A 17679-nucleotide genomic window follows, 5' to 3' on the forward strand; every position below is an offset into this window, starting at 1 on the left:
TGTCAAAAGAATGATTCGCGAATCGGACGTCAGATAACGGAGAGGCGGATCCTTGAGTAGAAGCAGGGTTTCAAAAACCTGCCCTCGCTGGTTTTCCAATGGGGTGCGAGCCAGCCTCGTGAGCCACGGGACCTTCTCTCCGCTATCCTGGACTGTGTGCAAAAGAATAACTGCATTCACCATGTTATGCCACATAACTCGTCCAGACTCGGTGGTTCTGGAAGTGGAGGTGGACCCAAAAGCAAATGGAGAGGACATTCTCAATAAGGTGCGTGTCGGGAATTCACGTTTCAAATATCAATTTCAAGTTTAGGTTGTTAAAGTTATCTAATCCTGTTTTAAGTATCACATTAGCATCACATACAAGACACAAACGCAATGTATGATCATTAATGTCACGACAAACTACTGTTTAGAAGTTTTATGTTGTTTAAAATCATGACTTTTTTAAAAAAGTTGCATTTAAGTTATTTTGATGGATTATCACAACATCTGTGACTTTTCTACTGTTAGAATTCACTTTTATGGTAAAGTGCACAAACAAAGATCGCAAGAACTCAACCCCATTCTTTTGTACAATTATTTGTACATCAGCTATTCACTTTTAAAGCAGGTGTTCTCTCATACCATATTACACTTCAAAAGTCCCTCTTATGTAATATGTCTTGTCTATCTAAAGGAGGAGGGGTGCTAAGAGCCCTAGTCCCAGCTTTTTTTTTTTTTTTTTTTTGTTCAAAGCGGAGAGTGCACATGCTTATTAAACAAGCTAATTTACCTTTTAATGTTTTTGTTTCAAATCTACAGATATGTCGGAAAATGGGAATCATCGAGGTAGATTATTTTGGACTTCAGTTCACCGGTACAAAAGGCGAGATTTTATGGATGAATCTCAGAAACAGGATTTCTCAACAAGTGGACTGCCTGTCTCCCTGCAGGCTGAGGCTGCGTGTCAAGTTCTTTGTTGAGCCACATCTAATCCTGCAAGAGCAAACCAGGTGAAACTCTACCGAAGTGAATATGAGTTGCAAAATGCTATCTTAGTGCTCATAGTTTGTGCATAATTATGCACAGAACATAGTTTTTCCATTACCGCAAAAAAAAACAGGATCTGTCTGTGGCCGCAGTCAGGTTTCACATTTGTGGCACAGCTTGGAGAACTTGAGGCACGTGGATGAGAGTTCAGTTTTTTCTAGTTGTTTTTCATGAGCGCAAACGGGAAGCAGCTGCCTATAGTGCTTAGTGACAGTAAATTTTAAAATGCCATACACTTCTGTTGTTTTGTGCTCTTAACTTTGACCCACATCTCTGTGCATCTATTCTTATGATGTCTTTCTTCTGCCTCTGTGGCTGGGAGTTACCTGTGTACGTGTTTGCTCTTGAAAGCGCCGCTCTTTCAGTTAGGGAGTGCCTCATGTAGGCCTGCTGAGGTAAACAGTATTCCTCTGGAGGCTTTTAAAGGACATCTGTGTGTGCATGCCCAAATGTTCCCTGAAGTTTAATAAAATTAGGCATAAGGCTTTTGTGGGATGGCCGAGAATACAATGGTAGTACAGTGTGTTCCCAACTAGAGTCTAGTGGAGCTGTTCGGTCACGTCGGATGAGGGCTGTTGGTGGGGGTGGGGAGGTGTCAGTATGTCTGATTCTGAGTTGAAACGCGCTGTAATGTGATTCTTCCTGTTACATAATCCTATACAATGACGGGACAAAATCCAGCTCCCTCTCTTTTAGCCTTTGTTATTCTTTCTCAGCCTTTAATTGTATGATTATGTCAACAGATCACTTATTATAGTGCAGGATGTGGACTTCATTGTGTTATGTTAAAATGTATATTGGCTTAATAGGTTACTTTAATAGGTTACAGTACTAAGCGTATAGTATAGGCCTACTGTACATATTCAGTTGGCAAAAGGTTTGATCTACAAAACTGTTGCTTCCCTGTTTTCACTTGTACAAATGATTTATGTCAAGTTACAGAAATATGTGCTAGAAGTCACAAGTCTGCTTGTGTTATTAAAGTTCACTGGGTTTAGGCTGCTGAGTAAACCTGGCTTCAAGCCAGCTCATTTTTAGATTATATCAGAGGGCCGACAGTTCACGAGTATTTCTGAGAGATATCTAACTTTTTAAATATATAAATAAGAAAAGCTTTAAACATCAATGTTATTGTCACACACCGGCATCTCAGTAAACCCTGTAAAAGCCTGGCGTATTTAAAACAATTGGGAAAAGAATAGTTTCTGGAAACTTTTAGACAAAATATAAAACAAAAAATGAAAGTGTACATTTGTTTTGAATGATATTCGATACATATAGTATGGTAAGGTGAGAATATATACAGACGTCACACTTGAGGAAGGAAACACATGAGTTTTGTTCAGAGGCCCAAACTAAGGACATGCTCGATTTGGTTTAGATGTTGTTATGTATTTAAGCAAAAATTAAATAAAAATCTGGTAGCTTGTAATGTATAATGCATATATGTAGATAAATGCATATAAATATGAGACGTCACTCTGTATCTTCTGGTGATATGTCGTTTGTAAGATGATTTTTAAATCCTTAGTTTTTATGACCAAAGCTCTGTAGTGTTAATTGTGTGGTTAAACATACATTGCAATGCAGTAAACCAAACTTTTTCTCAAATATACAAGTGAACATTCCTCAAATGCCTGTTGTATTATAACTGATACATATATATTTTTTGAAAAATCAAAATATATGTATAGATAATCCTATAAGCCTATATACAATACAATAGCCTTTATGGATATGAAGTGGAGTTAAGAAAGGTTTTTTTTTTTTTTTTTTTTTTTAGGCCACTAAAGTTTGTACTGATGATTCAGCACATTTCAGTAACAAGCTGAAGCTTGCTTTATGTCCACGTTTATAGGGTTTCAACCAATCTGGTCTTTTTACTTTTTTATCACATTTTTCCATTAATTTTATTATCCATTTATTATCCAAAATAATAATAATAATAATAATAATAATAATAATAATAATAATAATAAAAAGAACACTGGTGTGTAAGTATATAGACTTGACTAATGTGCGTCTCGTTCCTAATTGAATAGACTTCTTGTTATGAATTATGGATTTATTTAATGTTTCCGTGCATTTCCGGTTGCTCTGCAGACATTTGTTTCTGATGCATGTGAAAGAAGAGCTTTTCAAAGGAAGCTTGAGATTGGACATGGAGCAGGCAATTGAGCTCTGTGCGTTACTGGCTCAGGCAGAGTTTGGAGATTACAACCATAACACAGCCAACTATTGCTACTCCCAGATCTACGGTCAAGACCCCAGCCAGGACACCATCAACAAGTAAGAGCGCCCTCAGTCAGAACAACATCTGTTCTTCTTAAGCAGTTCCTCCTCTAAGTGACAGTTGTGTGGAATAACAGTGGCGTTTATTTGTGCCCTTTGTGTTTTTATAGTATTTTCTTGAGGCATAAGTCACTGGAGGGTGTTAGTCAGGCTTCAGCGGAATATCAAGCCCTGCAGCTGGTTTCATCCCTCAGCTACTATGGCATCGAGTGGCACTCCGCACGGGACTCTGAGGGACAGGAGCTGCTCATCGGGGTCGGGCCAGAGGGCCTGTTTGTCTGCAAAACAGATTTCACTCCTATTGAAAGGTGCATATGAATGAAAACAAAAACATGAAACAATTGATCTTTCAGAGATTTAAAATCAATGACTATAACATCACCTCTACATTTTCTTCTTTCAGAATCATCTACCCAGTCATTCAAATGGCCACTCAGTCTGGAAGGAATGTGTATGTGACCATTACAAAAGACAACGGGGACAGTGTGGTTCTGCTTTTAAAGTTCATCAGTCCCAGTGCTGCCAATGGACTATATCGTGCTATCACAGAAATCCATGCCTTCTACAGGTGAATATTGTAATGATTGTAGCAAACGTACTTTAGTAAACTTTACTAAACTATTTTGGAACTATTTTCAACTGGGGCTGTTATATTAATTAAATTTTAATTCTTAATTAATATATTAATCAACCAGGCTGTTTTGGGTCACCAATTGAATTCCATAGAATTTTTTTCCTACTATGGAAGTCAGTAGTGTCCCAAAACAGCTGGGTTACAAACTTTTTGACGAGTTTGACAGAACAGAGAGATTCATACAGACAGGTTTGGAAACGCTTGAGTACTTGATGATAGAATTTAAATTTTTGTGTGAACTATTCCTGTAAGTTCATCCTGATGTAAAGATTAGCATATGTTCTAGGTTGTGTGTATATACACAGCTCCTGCAATACAGAAACATGGGCTCCATTCGTGTTTAAAACATGAATAAACATATAAACCATAAAGCAGTTTAAAACTACGCATTTTTAATATAACACTATTTGAACTGAACTCTTCAGGTGTGACACTGTAACAAGCTCGGTGAAGATGCAATATAGCCGTGACTTCAAGGGCCACCTGGCATCCCTCTTCCTCAATGACAGCGTTGACCTTGGTAAAAGGTATATCTTTGACATCCAGCGCACATCCAAAGAAGTGTATGACCGTGCTCGACGAGCCCTGTTTAATGCAGGGAAGGCTGTGACTGGACGTGGGAGCCTCAGAGACGATTGCAGTAACTCTCTATTGAGACAGACAAAAGTTGAAAGGGAGGAACAGACGTGCGTCGGCTGCAGAGAAACTTGCGTTCTGAAGGAGAAGCTCCAAAGGCTACAAGAGGCCCTGAACTGCTCTCTGTGCTGTGAACAGGAGATCAATGCTGCATTTTGTCCTTGTGGACACATGTTCTGCTGCTATAACTGTGCCAACCAACTTCAGGTGATTATTGCATAATTACTACAATATTAGTGCCATTTAGAACTATATATATATCCTATCAATGCAGGTTGTGTTAAATGTATAAATATTTGTTGTGTGTGTGTGTGCATATATATATATTTATTTATTTATTTATTTTCTATTAAATGTGATACAATATTACATAGAATATTATGGTATTTTCTTGTGAAAAATGTTCAACATATGCAACATTGATAACAAATAAAAGAAAGTGATATATATTTTTTTTTTCCCCTCATGTTTAGCAATCATCTAAATTGACCAGTTAAGTTAATGATTAAGAGAACTTACACTCTTAGGTTTACACAACCTCTGGTTACCCTCCTAACATATTTCTCGCCATGTGCTGTCTGCCATTAGCGGTTGAAGATCTTGATAATCAGACATTTCTCGTTAAGCGGCAGTCCTGTGACCTTTTGAATTTCATCCTCTGACATCACAGAAGTCTTATATCAGTTCAGCGGTGCATGACTGCATAATGAACTTAACAATAAAGAACAAATACAGAGGTTCAAATATGAATATGTTGGCGTGTTAACATTTAATGATATTTTTTCTTCTTTCTCCTCTCTTATCAGTGTTGTCCAGTGTGCCGTTCAGATGTGGATCGTGTTCAGCATGTCTATTTACCCACCTGTGCCAGTCTACTTGGCCTGTCAGAGGCAAAAACCACCACCTTCAGTGTGTCCAGAGGGGATTGTATGGATTGAGAAAATATTTGGCAGATGTAGGATGGATAACATCGGCTCACCATACATGGACACCCTAAGACTATTTTAAAAGTCCGGAAGAAATGGTATGATAAATTTTACAGTGGTTCTTAAGTGTGAGTGAGGCCGGCTATCTGCACATACCTCAAAAAAAAAAAAAGTACTACTGTTAATCATACTGTTATTTTTCACAGTATGCATATTATTTATAGCTATAAAAATGAATAAACAGTTTTGTACTAGAGGCCATTGAGAGAGGCAGATATTATGCATGGTACACAGCAATAGCAAATTCCTAATGATTGTTTAGTAACTATTAGGACACACAAATAAATACAAATTTAGTACTTAACACTCCACATCAACTGTATTCTATATCAGAATGAATTTTTAAAAAGGTGTATTTTATATTTGTCTCTGTGTGTATACGGTTTTATCTTACAAATATTTGAGAAAATACATTTCATTAAATTACATGGAAAGGGTTTCTTTCTAGTGCTATGCTGCAGTATTCATAAAATGTATATTATGCACTATATTACAAAAGGGTCCAAGTATCAAATAATGTCCTCTTTCATATTTACATGTATGTCAACAATATTTCGTACTGTAATAAAGAGCTTTTACACACCTTTTAATACCTGCCTGGTATATGTTTTTGTTTTGTTGAATTAATTACAGGACCTTATTCTAGACATATTGCATCTTTCTGTGCGTGTCTTTAGTTATGCAACACTATACACACACACCCTTTTTCATATTAATAAAAAACCTCTCTAACAGTGTACTGTACAGTACAGAGTCTCATTTTAAGGTAGTGAGACTAACGTTTTGCACGTATACATGTAACTACTGATATGCATGTTTTACAGTACTGATATGTACAGTGTCTGTGTTGAAAGTAAATTTAATGGCAAAGGTTATAGCCAGTATAACGTTATGATAATTCTGAGAAGGCCAGTGCTGTAAAGTACAGTAAAGATAACTATCAGTGTTCTACTTCTTTACAGAGCATTCCCAGTTAAAAAATATAATTTCAGACTGCTTATAATTGAATATGTTTATATTTTAAAAAAAATATGTGGACAAAATCGAGATAAATATTCTGCATATATACTAAATACTTATTTTATTAATATTTAATTATTTAATTTTCTACAGTATACATCAATACGCCAGTAGGAGGCAACAAGTGTTTATGAGTGATATATTTATTTATTCAACTGATTCGTTCAAAAACATTAAAATAGGCAAAGGAATAGACTGAATGCGGAACAATAATTCTCCTAATATGCCTGTCAAACATTGCAAAAATAGCAGGAGTAAAATGCTGTACTGTTCGGAATACAGCCACCTTTTAATGAACGAGTCATTGAATCGCTTTTTCGCCTGATTAGTTCGCATTGATTCATTTAGAAACGAAGCACTACAAAGTGTTTGTTGCTGGGAGAGAAGCAGCGGTTAGTTCTGCTTTGGCTTCGTCGGAAACTTTTTTTCTTTGGTGTATGTAAAACAGACAAACGAGTCCCCAATGTAAGTAACTCGATATTTACTTTTTGTTTATCGAACCGTTGTATTAAAGCATTCGTACAACAGTATTATCAGCATCACTCTTGTTATGTTGGATAGTGTGCGTAGTAGGACATTTATTTGGTGGATAAAAACATTATGATAAAAAGTAAATGATCAGGGGAAAAACGGTGTTGCCCCAGGTTGTCTTCTGCAAGCCTGGAACAAGGACATTATGTTCTCTATGAAGAACGCCACTATGCATTAACTATAGGCTTACAGACAAACCTTTAGCCCAAAGTTCATATCTCTTGCACAAACTTACCCATATGAGTCATAGGCTATTTTCATGTCAAGCTATACTTTGAGTGTGTTTGCATATGTTATGTAATGGGTGGCTGTAGTTTATGTAAGGTATTTTGAAGGTAGAGCCTTGGAAAAGTAGAGTAACCCTTTAACGTTCTCCTATGACATGACAGCAAAAAACATTATACGAGAAACTCTACAGCATGTGTCCTCAGGATGTCAGTGTCTCAGGAGGCTTTTGTAAAGGGGTCAAGCACAACCTTAACTCTGCCATTGAATAATTCAGAGCATCTATATGTGGCCGTACACTAAAAACAACAAAGAAAAACTGATTTCTCAAATCAAATCAGTTCATCAAAGGAAAAAAGCAACTAAAATTGGCACAGTATTTTATTAGAGTGATTATACAGATACAATAGATTTGTACTATACAGGAAGTCATTGAACTAGACATATTAGCCAAAAGTCGAGTCCGATGTTCCTTTCCATTTCACAAAAATCAAAACAGCTACAAAAACTTGCAAGCACCACCAAAGAAATGATCACTGACTTCACTGAACAGTCTTGGATGCTCTGTTCACATAAACACGCCACAGTTAGAAAAGTTGAGGTTGACTTCTGTCTTAATTGCTTTTTGTCAGTTTGTAGAAAAGGAGCTTGTCAAAGAATGAGAAAAATATCACAGGTACAACGAATCACACAAGTATAGTCGTTTACATCGAATATATAAGAAAATGAGAAATCAGTTATGTGCTTTTTTTCTTCTTTGTTGAAGAAATGTCACTCTGGCGATTGAGGTTTTAGCGGGAGGTAAAAGATCTAGATCTTCCTTGAAAGAAAAAAACTAAACAAAACAATGAGATCAATGATGTGTATGCTATGGGTCAATTAACTAGACATCAAGTTTGGTCTTCCAACCCTAAATGAGGCCTTGTGGTATTGCTAGAACTAATCCTGGCTATGGACCATTGAGGCATATGCATACAGCAAATTCTGACTGTCTTTGGATGTATATCTATATAATATAAAAAGCCATATTGTTGACGCCCAAATCTGTACATACAACAGAAAGTAGTTTTTTCCCATATGAATGCATTTTCAATAGCAAGCACGTGAGCTACATTCACAACATGTCATGCTAGTTAAAAGTTAGCCTTCTTTGTACATTGGGTGCATGTACAGTGATGGGCTGTAGAGGGAGCAATAGTCAGCCAGTGACTTCCCATGAGTCATTGCACTGGAGCTAAAATGATCACCAGCTCGTTTTTTTTTTTTTTTTTTTTTGTAACTGAGCGAAGTAACACAGGAACATAAACAGTCGGGCCAGTTTCTCAACCTGAGAATGCAATTTGACTATAAATCGCTATAATGCTTTTATGCCTTCAAGTGGTTGACAGCCTTCTTTTAAAAAATAAACAAACAAACAAAAAGTATTTTTTTTGATGCAGATGATAATAAATCGCTGTTGTTAGGTTGAAACAGAATAGCACACACACTGGATAAGAGTGTTCGTTGCCACCAGTGTTGAAACCTGACTGTCTTCAATGAAGTTATCCACACAGTGCACAAACACACTGAGGTTTACATGTACATAGCTACACAGGAAAAGAGAGAGAGAAAAGAGAGAGAACAATGATACATTTGAAACAAACAACAATCCAGAAACATTGACACTTTTGTAATGGTTTCTAGTCTATTGTAATAGCACTGAGTTTTCTACTGCCTTACCAATATCACCAGTACAATAGACTGCATTGAACATATTGTAGCGGTGTGGCTACCAATCAACAATCCCTTTCATTTCTCTTTCATTGTCCTCTCTCTTCAAAAGTGCATAAAATCCAAATCCAAATTGGACTGAATGTGCAATCAAGCATTACTTCTACAATATGAGGTCTATTGTGATTCCATCTGAATATAACCCTAGACTCAACAATACCTTTTTCAAGTCAGTCAACAAACTGACTTAAGTGAAAAAAAATCACACTCATGACCACACATACACAAAATGTATAGTTTTAGGTGACCTACAAAGCTGGCAATATGAGGTGTTAACTATAAGATTCCATACACACGCTGCTTTACTCTTTAAAATGTTTACTTGTGCAAATAGCAAAATTTTTAGATGTATTCAAAGATTTTTTTTTTCTGAATTTTTAACAGCACTCATTACGTATTAAACAGTCAGTTAAGTTAGGTAAGAATTATTTTGTGACCGTTTCACACAAAATAAATCTGAAGACAATCCCATAAGGCTTTTGTTTATGGAATAGAGCAATTACATTTGTCATTTAAAAAAAGAAAGTTTGTGGATAATTACCTTCGCTGTTATTTTTCATTGCAGTGTAATAAATTAATTCCTTTAACATGACCGGCACAGCAAAGATAAAGGCAGAGAAAATCGATAATGTGGATAAATTGAGATCTAAAGTTAGTGTCTCAACATTCTTATTGTATTTTTTTTTTTTTATCTCTGCAGAGAAGTTAAAAGATTGACAAAGACATGTTTAGGTCATTAGCATACTGCTATAAATTATTTTGAAGCACACAAAATGAGTCTGTGAGAAGCATTGTCATTTCAGGATTTTCTTTCTGGAAATTTAGATTTTTTTTTTATTAAGCAAAGCACGGCATGCTCCTTTGATCCACTGATTCTTACTATTTAAATGATCATATCTATGTCAACTTTATCAGATGCTAAATTTATTATATAATCAACTCAATATAAAAAGACCAATTCTGTTTGTGATACACCTGTAAAGCCTGGCTTGTTTTGAATATTGAGTATGCTGCGTACATTTTGTTGTATGGCAAATATATTGTGTCTTTAACAAAAAAATAATTATTGCAGCCAGACTGATTAAGGCCCACAATACTTAAAATAGTGTAAAGAAGACATTGTTATTGAAAAACACTAAATGAGAAGTTCTTTGCACATAAAATGGTAGCAATGCACAAAATGACTAACCGCACTCAAAATGGTCTGTTGCTGTAGTAACAAAACAAAGGTGGGAATGTTTCCATCCATTCATTCAACTTGCCCTAACCTTTCTTTAAAGTGCTAATTCTGACTTGAACAGAGACTCCTCTACACAGCCACTTTGACTATGTGAAGATTTCTCCAACTTTTTCTCACTTAAAACTGAGATCACAGATCCGATCAGGCCATCTGATTGGGTTAATTGTTAAATGCACACATGAGGTATGTGAAAGCTCAGTATTGCATATCTAGAAGACTACCAGCAATTAAATTAACATATATCATGGATAAATCATTTAACATTCAATGTTGTATCTTGACGCTTTACTTGTCTTAAGTCTGATTTAAAGTAGTCACTCGAGCAAAGCCTGTCACTCTCAGATGACATTATGTAAGCAAGGGATTATTGGGGGCAGTAACAAGTGGAAGGCTGCTTCTGTCAAGATAATCATTTTCAAACAACCTGCGGAAGTCACTCGTAATCATAGTCACACAAATGACATGTCTTACTGGTAACCTTTTGCCATCAATCCATGTAACAGTCCTTATTCTATCAAAGCCCTGATTATGAATGAATTCAGTACAGATAACAGTAGACAAACATTAGACACCAACTGCTCAGCAAGCTGAGAAAAAAGTGGTCAGACCTTGCAATATACAACCCAAAACTTACTTGTCCAGCTTAATTAACATGAATGTCTAAGGATAAATAGTACAAATGACATGACTCAAATGATCAAACACATTTTTGTGTAAAATGTTCTAAAGTTACAGTAACCTGGAAATGAATGTGATAGGAAAGCAAAAAGTACCGAAAAGTAAATCTGCTCTTCCTTGTCCCTCTTGGAGTCCATGGCAGTGATGGGGAAAGTATTCTGAGTTTTTGTTGTTAAAGCAAAAGCATTTTCTTGGACACCAAGCAAAAATAATTTTTATTCAGTTATTCACCATTATGTGAAATTAAAATGAATTAAGTAAGGCTAATTAATGTATTTCTTGTTTAGAAATTGACTCCCCACCACTGCTCTATGGAGTTCTGAACATCCTCAGCAACCTGTGCTAGAGCGGCCCTCGATGCTGACCTTCAGCTGATGTGGGAGGAAGGGAAATTTGGGTAAAATCTGAGGGTCCTCTTGAGACCTCCACATTTCTCCCCTTTCTGGAGCAGACCATCTCCTCTTGCGGCTAACGGCTTTCTCGACACTAAATGTGCATGTTTTTTCTGACTGGGTCTGGAGGTTCACCTGTGTCTGAGAAATGATTCCCCCATTCTCCAAGAGGGTTAAAACATTTCTCGAATTAGAAGTCTCAACCAGTGTTCCTGCAGTATTTTCCACTCCTGATGTCATTTTGTGTCCTTTCTTAAGATCCTCCATTTGGGTTTGTCTTTCCTCAATTGGCCCATTGTTTTTGGCTGGTTTGTGTTTCGTCATAGAGTCTGAAAAATTATCTTTCTTTTGAATGCTATCTTTTAGGCTTTTAAGGGTTAGAGAGATACAAACATCACCCACAGAGAGTTTGGCACAGGATAGTGCTAGCAACTGGGTGGTGCGGTCAGGGCAGCAGGACGACCAACCTTGACCAAACACAAAGAAAGGGTATTCCACCAGAACCTCAACACAGACCTAAAACAGAGGAAATCAAGAATAATAGTTGAGTTCCAATGGTTCATTAAGTTCTACTGAAGATTACTGCTAACATGAACAAGTAAATTGGTTTGAAAAGAAACTGACTAACCTGGGCTTTGTTCTCTCCCACTGAGAACTGTATGATGACAGCATTGGGTGTGCGGCTGCATTCTATGCGCTCTACAGTGCTGGAGTCAATCTTTAGTTCTCCACTAACCTCTGCACTTTGAACAAAGTCCTCTGTCCGCAGATCCTCCACACGCTTTAGTTCGCCATCTGCCAACTGGATAATAGAGCCCTTCATAAAGAATGGTGGTAGGCCTGCTGATGGTGATGATGGTGAGCTGTGAGGGCTTGTGGATGTTGGAGGTGTTACAGGAACTGGAGACCCCACTACATTGGCTGAAAGAACAGGCAGCTGTATTTGGGTTGGACTTGGCACAACACAGGAGGCATGACCCCCATCGGAGACTGTGATGTCTTTACCATTGGGTACAACTGAAGCTGGAGCTGCAGGTGGGGATGTATTAATAAACGTCTGAGGCAGAGCTGTTGATGCATTTGCAGCACTGGGGATGACAGAACAGCGGGTAACCTCCGGCTCAGCAGTAGTTGGATTGATGTTAGTGGCACTCACCGGAATGAGCAAGGAGGGGTTGCCTGAGATCACCACGTGCTGTGGCAGGTTGCTCTGATAACCAGTTACTGCTTGCTGGGGTCCACCAGAAGCACTGGTGATGTAGCCAATGATTGGGAGCTGCGTTGCAGAGTAAAGGCTGGTGGAGAGCTCCTGTTGGGGACTGTTGTGAGGAGCCTGCAGGAGTGTGTGGGGGGAGATTGTGGAGGCCGGAGAAACTTGGCTGTCTGAGGAAGTGAGGGCAGACACTCTGGACATTGGTTTGCCTATGCAGATCCCTCCTCTCTCAGCAAGGTGCAATGAAGAGTGGTCCTTATTCAAGATACTTTGGAGCTCTGAGTTGCTGTTTGCTGCAAGGTGGCTACTGGATACCAACATCAGGGATGTCTGCAGTCCTGTTCTCTCATGAGTGCTGTAGTCTGCTGGAAGCAGAACCTGAGCTTGGGTCTGGAGGCCCAAGTTGTGGTTTTGCTTGTGGCTTTGGTCACCTTCTGACTGGCTAGGAATCCCTTTGGCAGTACTGTGCTTGACCATTGAAATCTCTCCAAGTGTACCATTCTGCATTTCTCTTGGATGGGAGTCTGGTTGCTTTGCGATGAAGCCATCTGTGTAGTGTAGAACCACTTGAGAGGGGGTGAGGGCCAGGGCATGAGGGGCAAGGACTGCTGAATGTGGATGGATTTGAATGGGTAGTTGGGCAGAAGGGGAGGACACTGTCAAACCCAAAGGAGCACTCTCTACCTGGATGCATTGACTATGGGAAACATTTGGTATAGAAGAAATCACATGATGATTCGGTGAATCAAGGCTGGATGCTTGGGAGATGACAGCTGTTGTGGCCAAAACCTCTTGTGGCGCCCTCCGTGGCTGTGTTGGACTGGTTGTGGATGGCACAATCTGTGAAGAGATATAACTTGTATAGGGCCCTATGAGCTGGAGATTGGGGGGAAGTTGCGTGTATTGGACGGAGCCTATGGTTTGAGGAAGGCTTGTAGAGAGAACCGCAGGATTGGCTGTTAGCACGGTAGGCCCAGAGAAAACTCCCTTGTATGTGGAGCTATTGGAAGAGAATGAAAAGCCAGCAGATGTAGTAGTTGGAGGATATTCTGTCACCACAGTGAGAGCCTTATTTGATGGCGGGGGGCTGTCAGGCTCAGCACTGTTGCTCTGTGATGGGCCTGCATTGTTGGGGATGTGGGCCATGCTAGCCATGGTAGCAACACTGGCTAGCCAAGCCAAATTCTCTCCACTCTGGCTCTCACCAACAGCAGCTGACACCAACACCTGCTTCTCTTCCAGAGCTAAAATCTCCCGCTTTTTTGGCGGAAGGCATTCATTACAACGCTCCTGGTTAGACTTCATGGTCTTGGAGCTTGTCCTGTATTTTAACCCACTTGTCTTGATCAGGATGTTTTAAAGTTCAAAGTAGAACTCAGTTGTCAAGATTTTCATTGTTCTATTACTTTGCTCCACTTTTACTATAGTATCGCCCATTGTCAGGACTCTTATAATGAAAGGATCCAAATGCTTCATGTGGAATCATCTCTCACTGATGTCTACTGGTCCGTACCTTAATCAGACAAACAGAAAACAAAAAGAAACATTGAGATAGTGTATCCTCTATGCACTGCCTTTAAGTCTATAAAACTAGCTCATATAAGGCTAACGGTAGCATATTATTTGTATGTAAGAACAGTTTGAAAAGAAATACATTTTATTTTGTTTAGCAACTGGATATTTGTATTTAGTATTCTAATTACAAAGTCAGACCTGACCTATTAGTTGTTTAAACCACAGTTTAGTGAAAACTAATGTATGTTATTTATGTGTACCTCTCCACATAAACAACTCGTGCGTGTGGTGCTGCTGACAGTTTAACCACGTATGTTACATAAACTGTTTTAATGATGTCCCTACTACATTTCTGAGCCTAGACTGTGGTAGTACCCTTGCTGTCCTTGGCAGGTCAGAGAGCTCTTGCATTTCATTAAAAAATCTAAATTTGTGTTCCAAAGATGAATGAAGGTCTTACAGATTTGCAATGACATGAAGATGAGTAATTGATGACAGAATTTTCATTTTTAGGTGAACTATCCCTTTAATTAATTTATGAATGATGTTTTTATTCAAGTGATAAGTAATGGATCTCCAAGGGGGTGCAATGAACATGTCTCCATAATCAAATGTAAATCTAAATCGTCCTCATTCCTTAAAGATTAATAATGCTCGCATATTCATACAGTTCATCTACATACATCAGTGAGGATGAGGAGAGCACAGGGTGAAAACTTCATATGCGGAAAGAGTGTGTGGACAGGAAAAAGATGAAGGAAGAGAAGACAGAAAGAGAAACAGAAAGAGAGAACATTGGCTCTCCTGACCCACATTGAGCTCTGCCTGCAAGCGAGCATAGTTATTGAGTTAGAGTGTAACAGTGGAGAAGAAAGAGAAAAAGAGAGAGCGAGGGAGGGGGAAATAGAGGGAAGGAGAGATCCCTTCACCAGAGTAGATCTGCACCAATCACTGTCCTACTTTCCCCTGCTACAGCTTACACCACACATAACCATTAAATGCTTCAGTCTATTGTACACAGAGCACAATACACACACGTACACATCAGCATATCCATTGGACTGATACGCGCTTATGCATATGTGATTTGGTGCAGAGTGCTCATGTATCAAAGAACAATAGAACTGTAGTGATCACATAGATCACAGTCTTGCGCAGCTTTCAATGCACACAGCATAACAAAAGTACATTAAAAACATATATATATTCACACCTGCATCCCCCTATATCATTTCATGTATTTACAGGGATCCAAAAATATTTTAGCGACACTTCATTAGATCCAAAAAAACTGGATGATAAACAATGCAGGCAGACAATATTTTTTACCATTAACCTCTAAACTGGACAGTCATTCATGTGACTGTGAAAAAAATACAGAGATATAAAGCCCAAGCCTCTATAGAGAGAAGTATTCTGAATGTAATACTTGCATGCACTTTGTGTTTCTAAAAGATCTTCTTCTGCCTTAAGCATACCTGCATGCATACGCTTACTGATTCCTCTATGGTAAACAAAAATATATATAAATATAATAACAGCTTAGAGCAGAACTTGTGAAGGAATGTTTGTGGGAAAAGTTTCAAGAATTCCTACGTTTCACACATTATTTTTGTGTGTCTGTATGAGCATATGCACTATTTCTCTTTTACTGTGTGTCATATTAGCCTGTCTATTTCCAGAGGGTTTCAAAGAGCACTTTTGAAATACACCCACAATTCAAAATAGCTAACTCAAACTAAGCCTGCAAGGCAATACAGCCTCACAGAGGTGATGCTTCATTTTTGATTTCTTTCTTCTTGTGGATTCATGCCATAGAATTGTAGTCCGTGTCAACAACAACAGATGGATTTTTTTTGTATTGAAAGAACCTCAATGAGCCTTTCTATTGACTACTATTGTTGTTAAATTGTGCTTAAGCCCATATTTAACCCTCAGAAACCATTCTTTTACAGCTTTATTGACATTGTTTAATTTCTGAAAATAAATCATTGTAGGTGATTTCACTTGAAGGATTTACTATCCCTATAGGGATGTTTAGTTTTCACAATGTAGACAAAACCAGACACACACACACACACACACACACTTACAGTGTGGCTGAGCCAAAGAGCCAAAAAGATTAACAACTTGCAGTATCCTAATAGTTCTTTAATAGTAGATCTCGTGCTCTGCAGGCCCGCTGCAGTTCAAATGTCATCAACGCAACATATTCACACCAACAATCCCACACAAACCCATTACCACGCTAATAAAAGCAACACTAATGTAGCAAGGCACAAGTAACTGGCACAAAAACAGACTTCAGAATGTAAATATTCCCCTTTCTCAAATTTTTTGCCACACAAACAAAAGCTGTCACATAATTTTACTCTGTGTTTTATGTAACACAGATTTAATTCTGTGAACAGCGTGTTAATGCAAAATCCCCAGGAACGTTTTACTCACAGGGTGCTGTGACACCTTTTACAATGATGTCATCTCAGAGATGACTGAACCAGTAGCAGTGATCATGCATACAAATACAAACACAACTGCTCTGGAACGAAATGCTCATATTAACTTCTTTCCTCACAAATCATGCTTATATGCTCAAAGGATTTCACTCATGTCCATTTAGCGCCTATAAGCAGCTCCTCTCTGCACTTAACAACCTTTTATATGGGCGCCTGCCCCTTTAAGAGGCAGTCTAGGGAGTCCTAAGCTAGACATGAATCCAAACAGAGCTGTTGCTGTCTTTACAATGACTAAAGCCTGTTTCTCTGCACTCTCCCTCTCTCTCTCTCTCTTACCCCCATAAGCAAACGAGCACAACATACAGAGTGACGCTGACACATTTGCACACAATTGCAACTATTTCTGCAAAGCCTACGGTTTATTATTAACTACAATAAATTGATTTCCCAAACGCATGCATATGTTTCCTTCCCTTCATGGAATACGAGAAAAATATAGCACGTGCACTAAGCATGTATGATTCAAAACCAAGCAAACGTTTCAACTAAGGGTGATGCCTTACCTTTCTTTATAGGGGAGCCTTTAACAACTCTCTCTCTCTCTCTCTGCACTACGAGCGTAACTCACTCTACCCACTGGCAAGCTGTCCTTTGTCCAGGTTTAGCACTGCTATCAGGTCACACACGCAATCCTCTGATTTATGTTTTCTTCCATGTCCAATCCCCCCCCCCACCTTCACTCTCCTCCACTTCCTTCGACAATTGCTCGGAGGACTGAGGGTAAAGGAAGTCCCCTCGTCTGCGCTGTTTCACTAGCCCTACGTGTGAGAGCTACAGCGTATGTTATGCAAGGCAAACAGACTGCCAGCTCTCTCTCTCTCTCTCTCTCTCTCTTCCTCTCTCTCTTTTGCTCTTCACACATACACACACAGTGCTCTAGAGAACACGGCTCCTCCTCCCCCAGTCAGCCTCAGCAGCCTCATCAGGTATTCATTCAAAAAACACACTCCACTTGGCAGGGCGCCCAGACTACGCACACATGGAGAGAGAGAGAGAGAG

General features: G+C 38.7%; 2 protein-coding genes across 3 annotated transcripts; one reads left to right on the forward strand and one right to left on the reverse strand.

The window, feature by feature from the left end:
• Nucleotides 1-80: 80 nt before the first annotated feature.
• mylipb (myosin regulatory light chain interacting protein b) lies at nucleotides 81-6172 on the forward strand. Its single transcript, XM_043260158.1, has 7 exons — nucleotides 81-268; nucleotides 805-995; nucleotides 3136-3321; nucleotides 3435-3632; nucleotides 3728-3892; nucleotides 4384-4801; nucleotides 5401-6172. Exons 1-7 carry the CDS (start codon nucleotides 182-184, stop codon nucleotides 5530-5532), a joined length of 1377 nt encoding a protein of 458 aa, XP_043116093.1. The 5' UTR covers nucleotides 81-181; the 3' UTR covers nucleotides 5533-6172.
• A 1547-nt stretch (nucleotides 6173-7719) lies between these two features.
• atxn1b (ataxin 1b) lies at nucleotides 7720-17525 on the reverse strand. Of its 2 annotated transcripts, XR_006252800.1 has the most exons (4): nucleotides 17184-17525; nucleotides 12065-14162; nucleotides 11140-11952; nucleotides 7720-8942 (listed from the first exon to the last, which is right to left on the reverse strand). XR_006252800.1 is itself a non-coding variant. In XM_043260868.1 (3 exons), the coding sequence occupies exons 2-3, from the start codon at nucleotides 13952-13954 to the stop codon at nucleotides 11374-11376; spliced, it is 2469 nt and encodes an 822-aa protein (XP_043116803.1). In that variant the 5' UTR covers nucleotides 13955-14162; nucleotides 17184-17525; the 3' UTR covers nucleotides 7720-11373. The 2 variants fall into 2 exon arrangements, 1 of the variants encoding a protein (XP_043116803.1); XM_043260868.1 differs by having other exon boundaries at nucleotides 7720-11952.
• Nucleotides 17526-17679: the final 154 nt, after the last annotated feature.

The sequence above is a fragment of the Puntigrus tetrazona genome, chromosome 16, assembly GCF_018831695.1.
Source record: "Puntigrus tetrazona isolate hp1 chromosome 16, ASM1883169v1, whole genome shotgun sequence".
NCBI classification, from domain to species: Eukaryota; Metazoa; Chordata; class Actinopteri; order Cypriniformes; family Cyprinidae; genus Puntigrus; species Puntigrus tetrazona.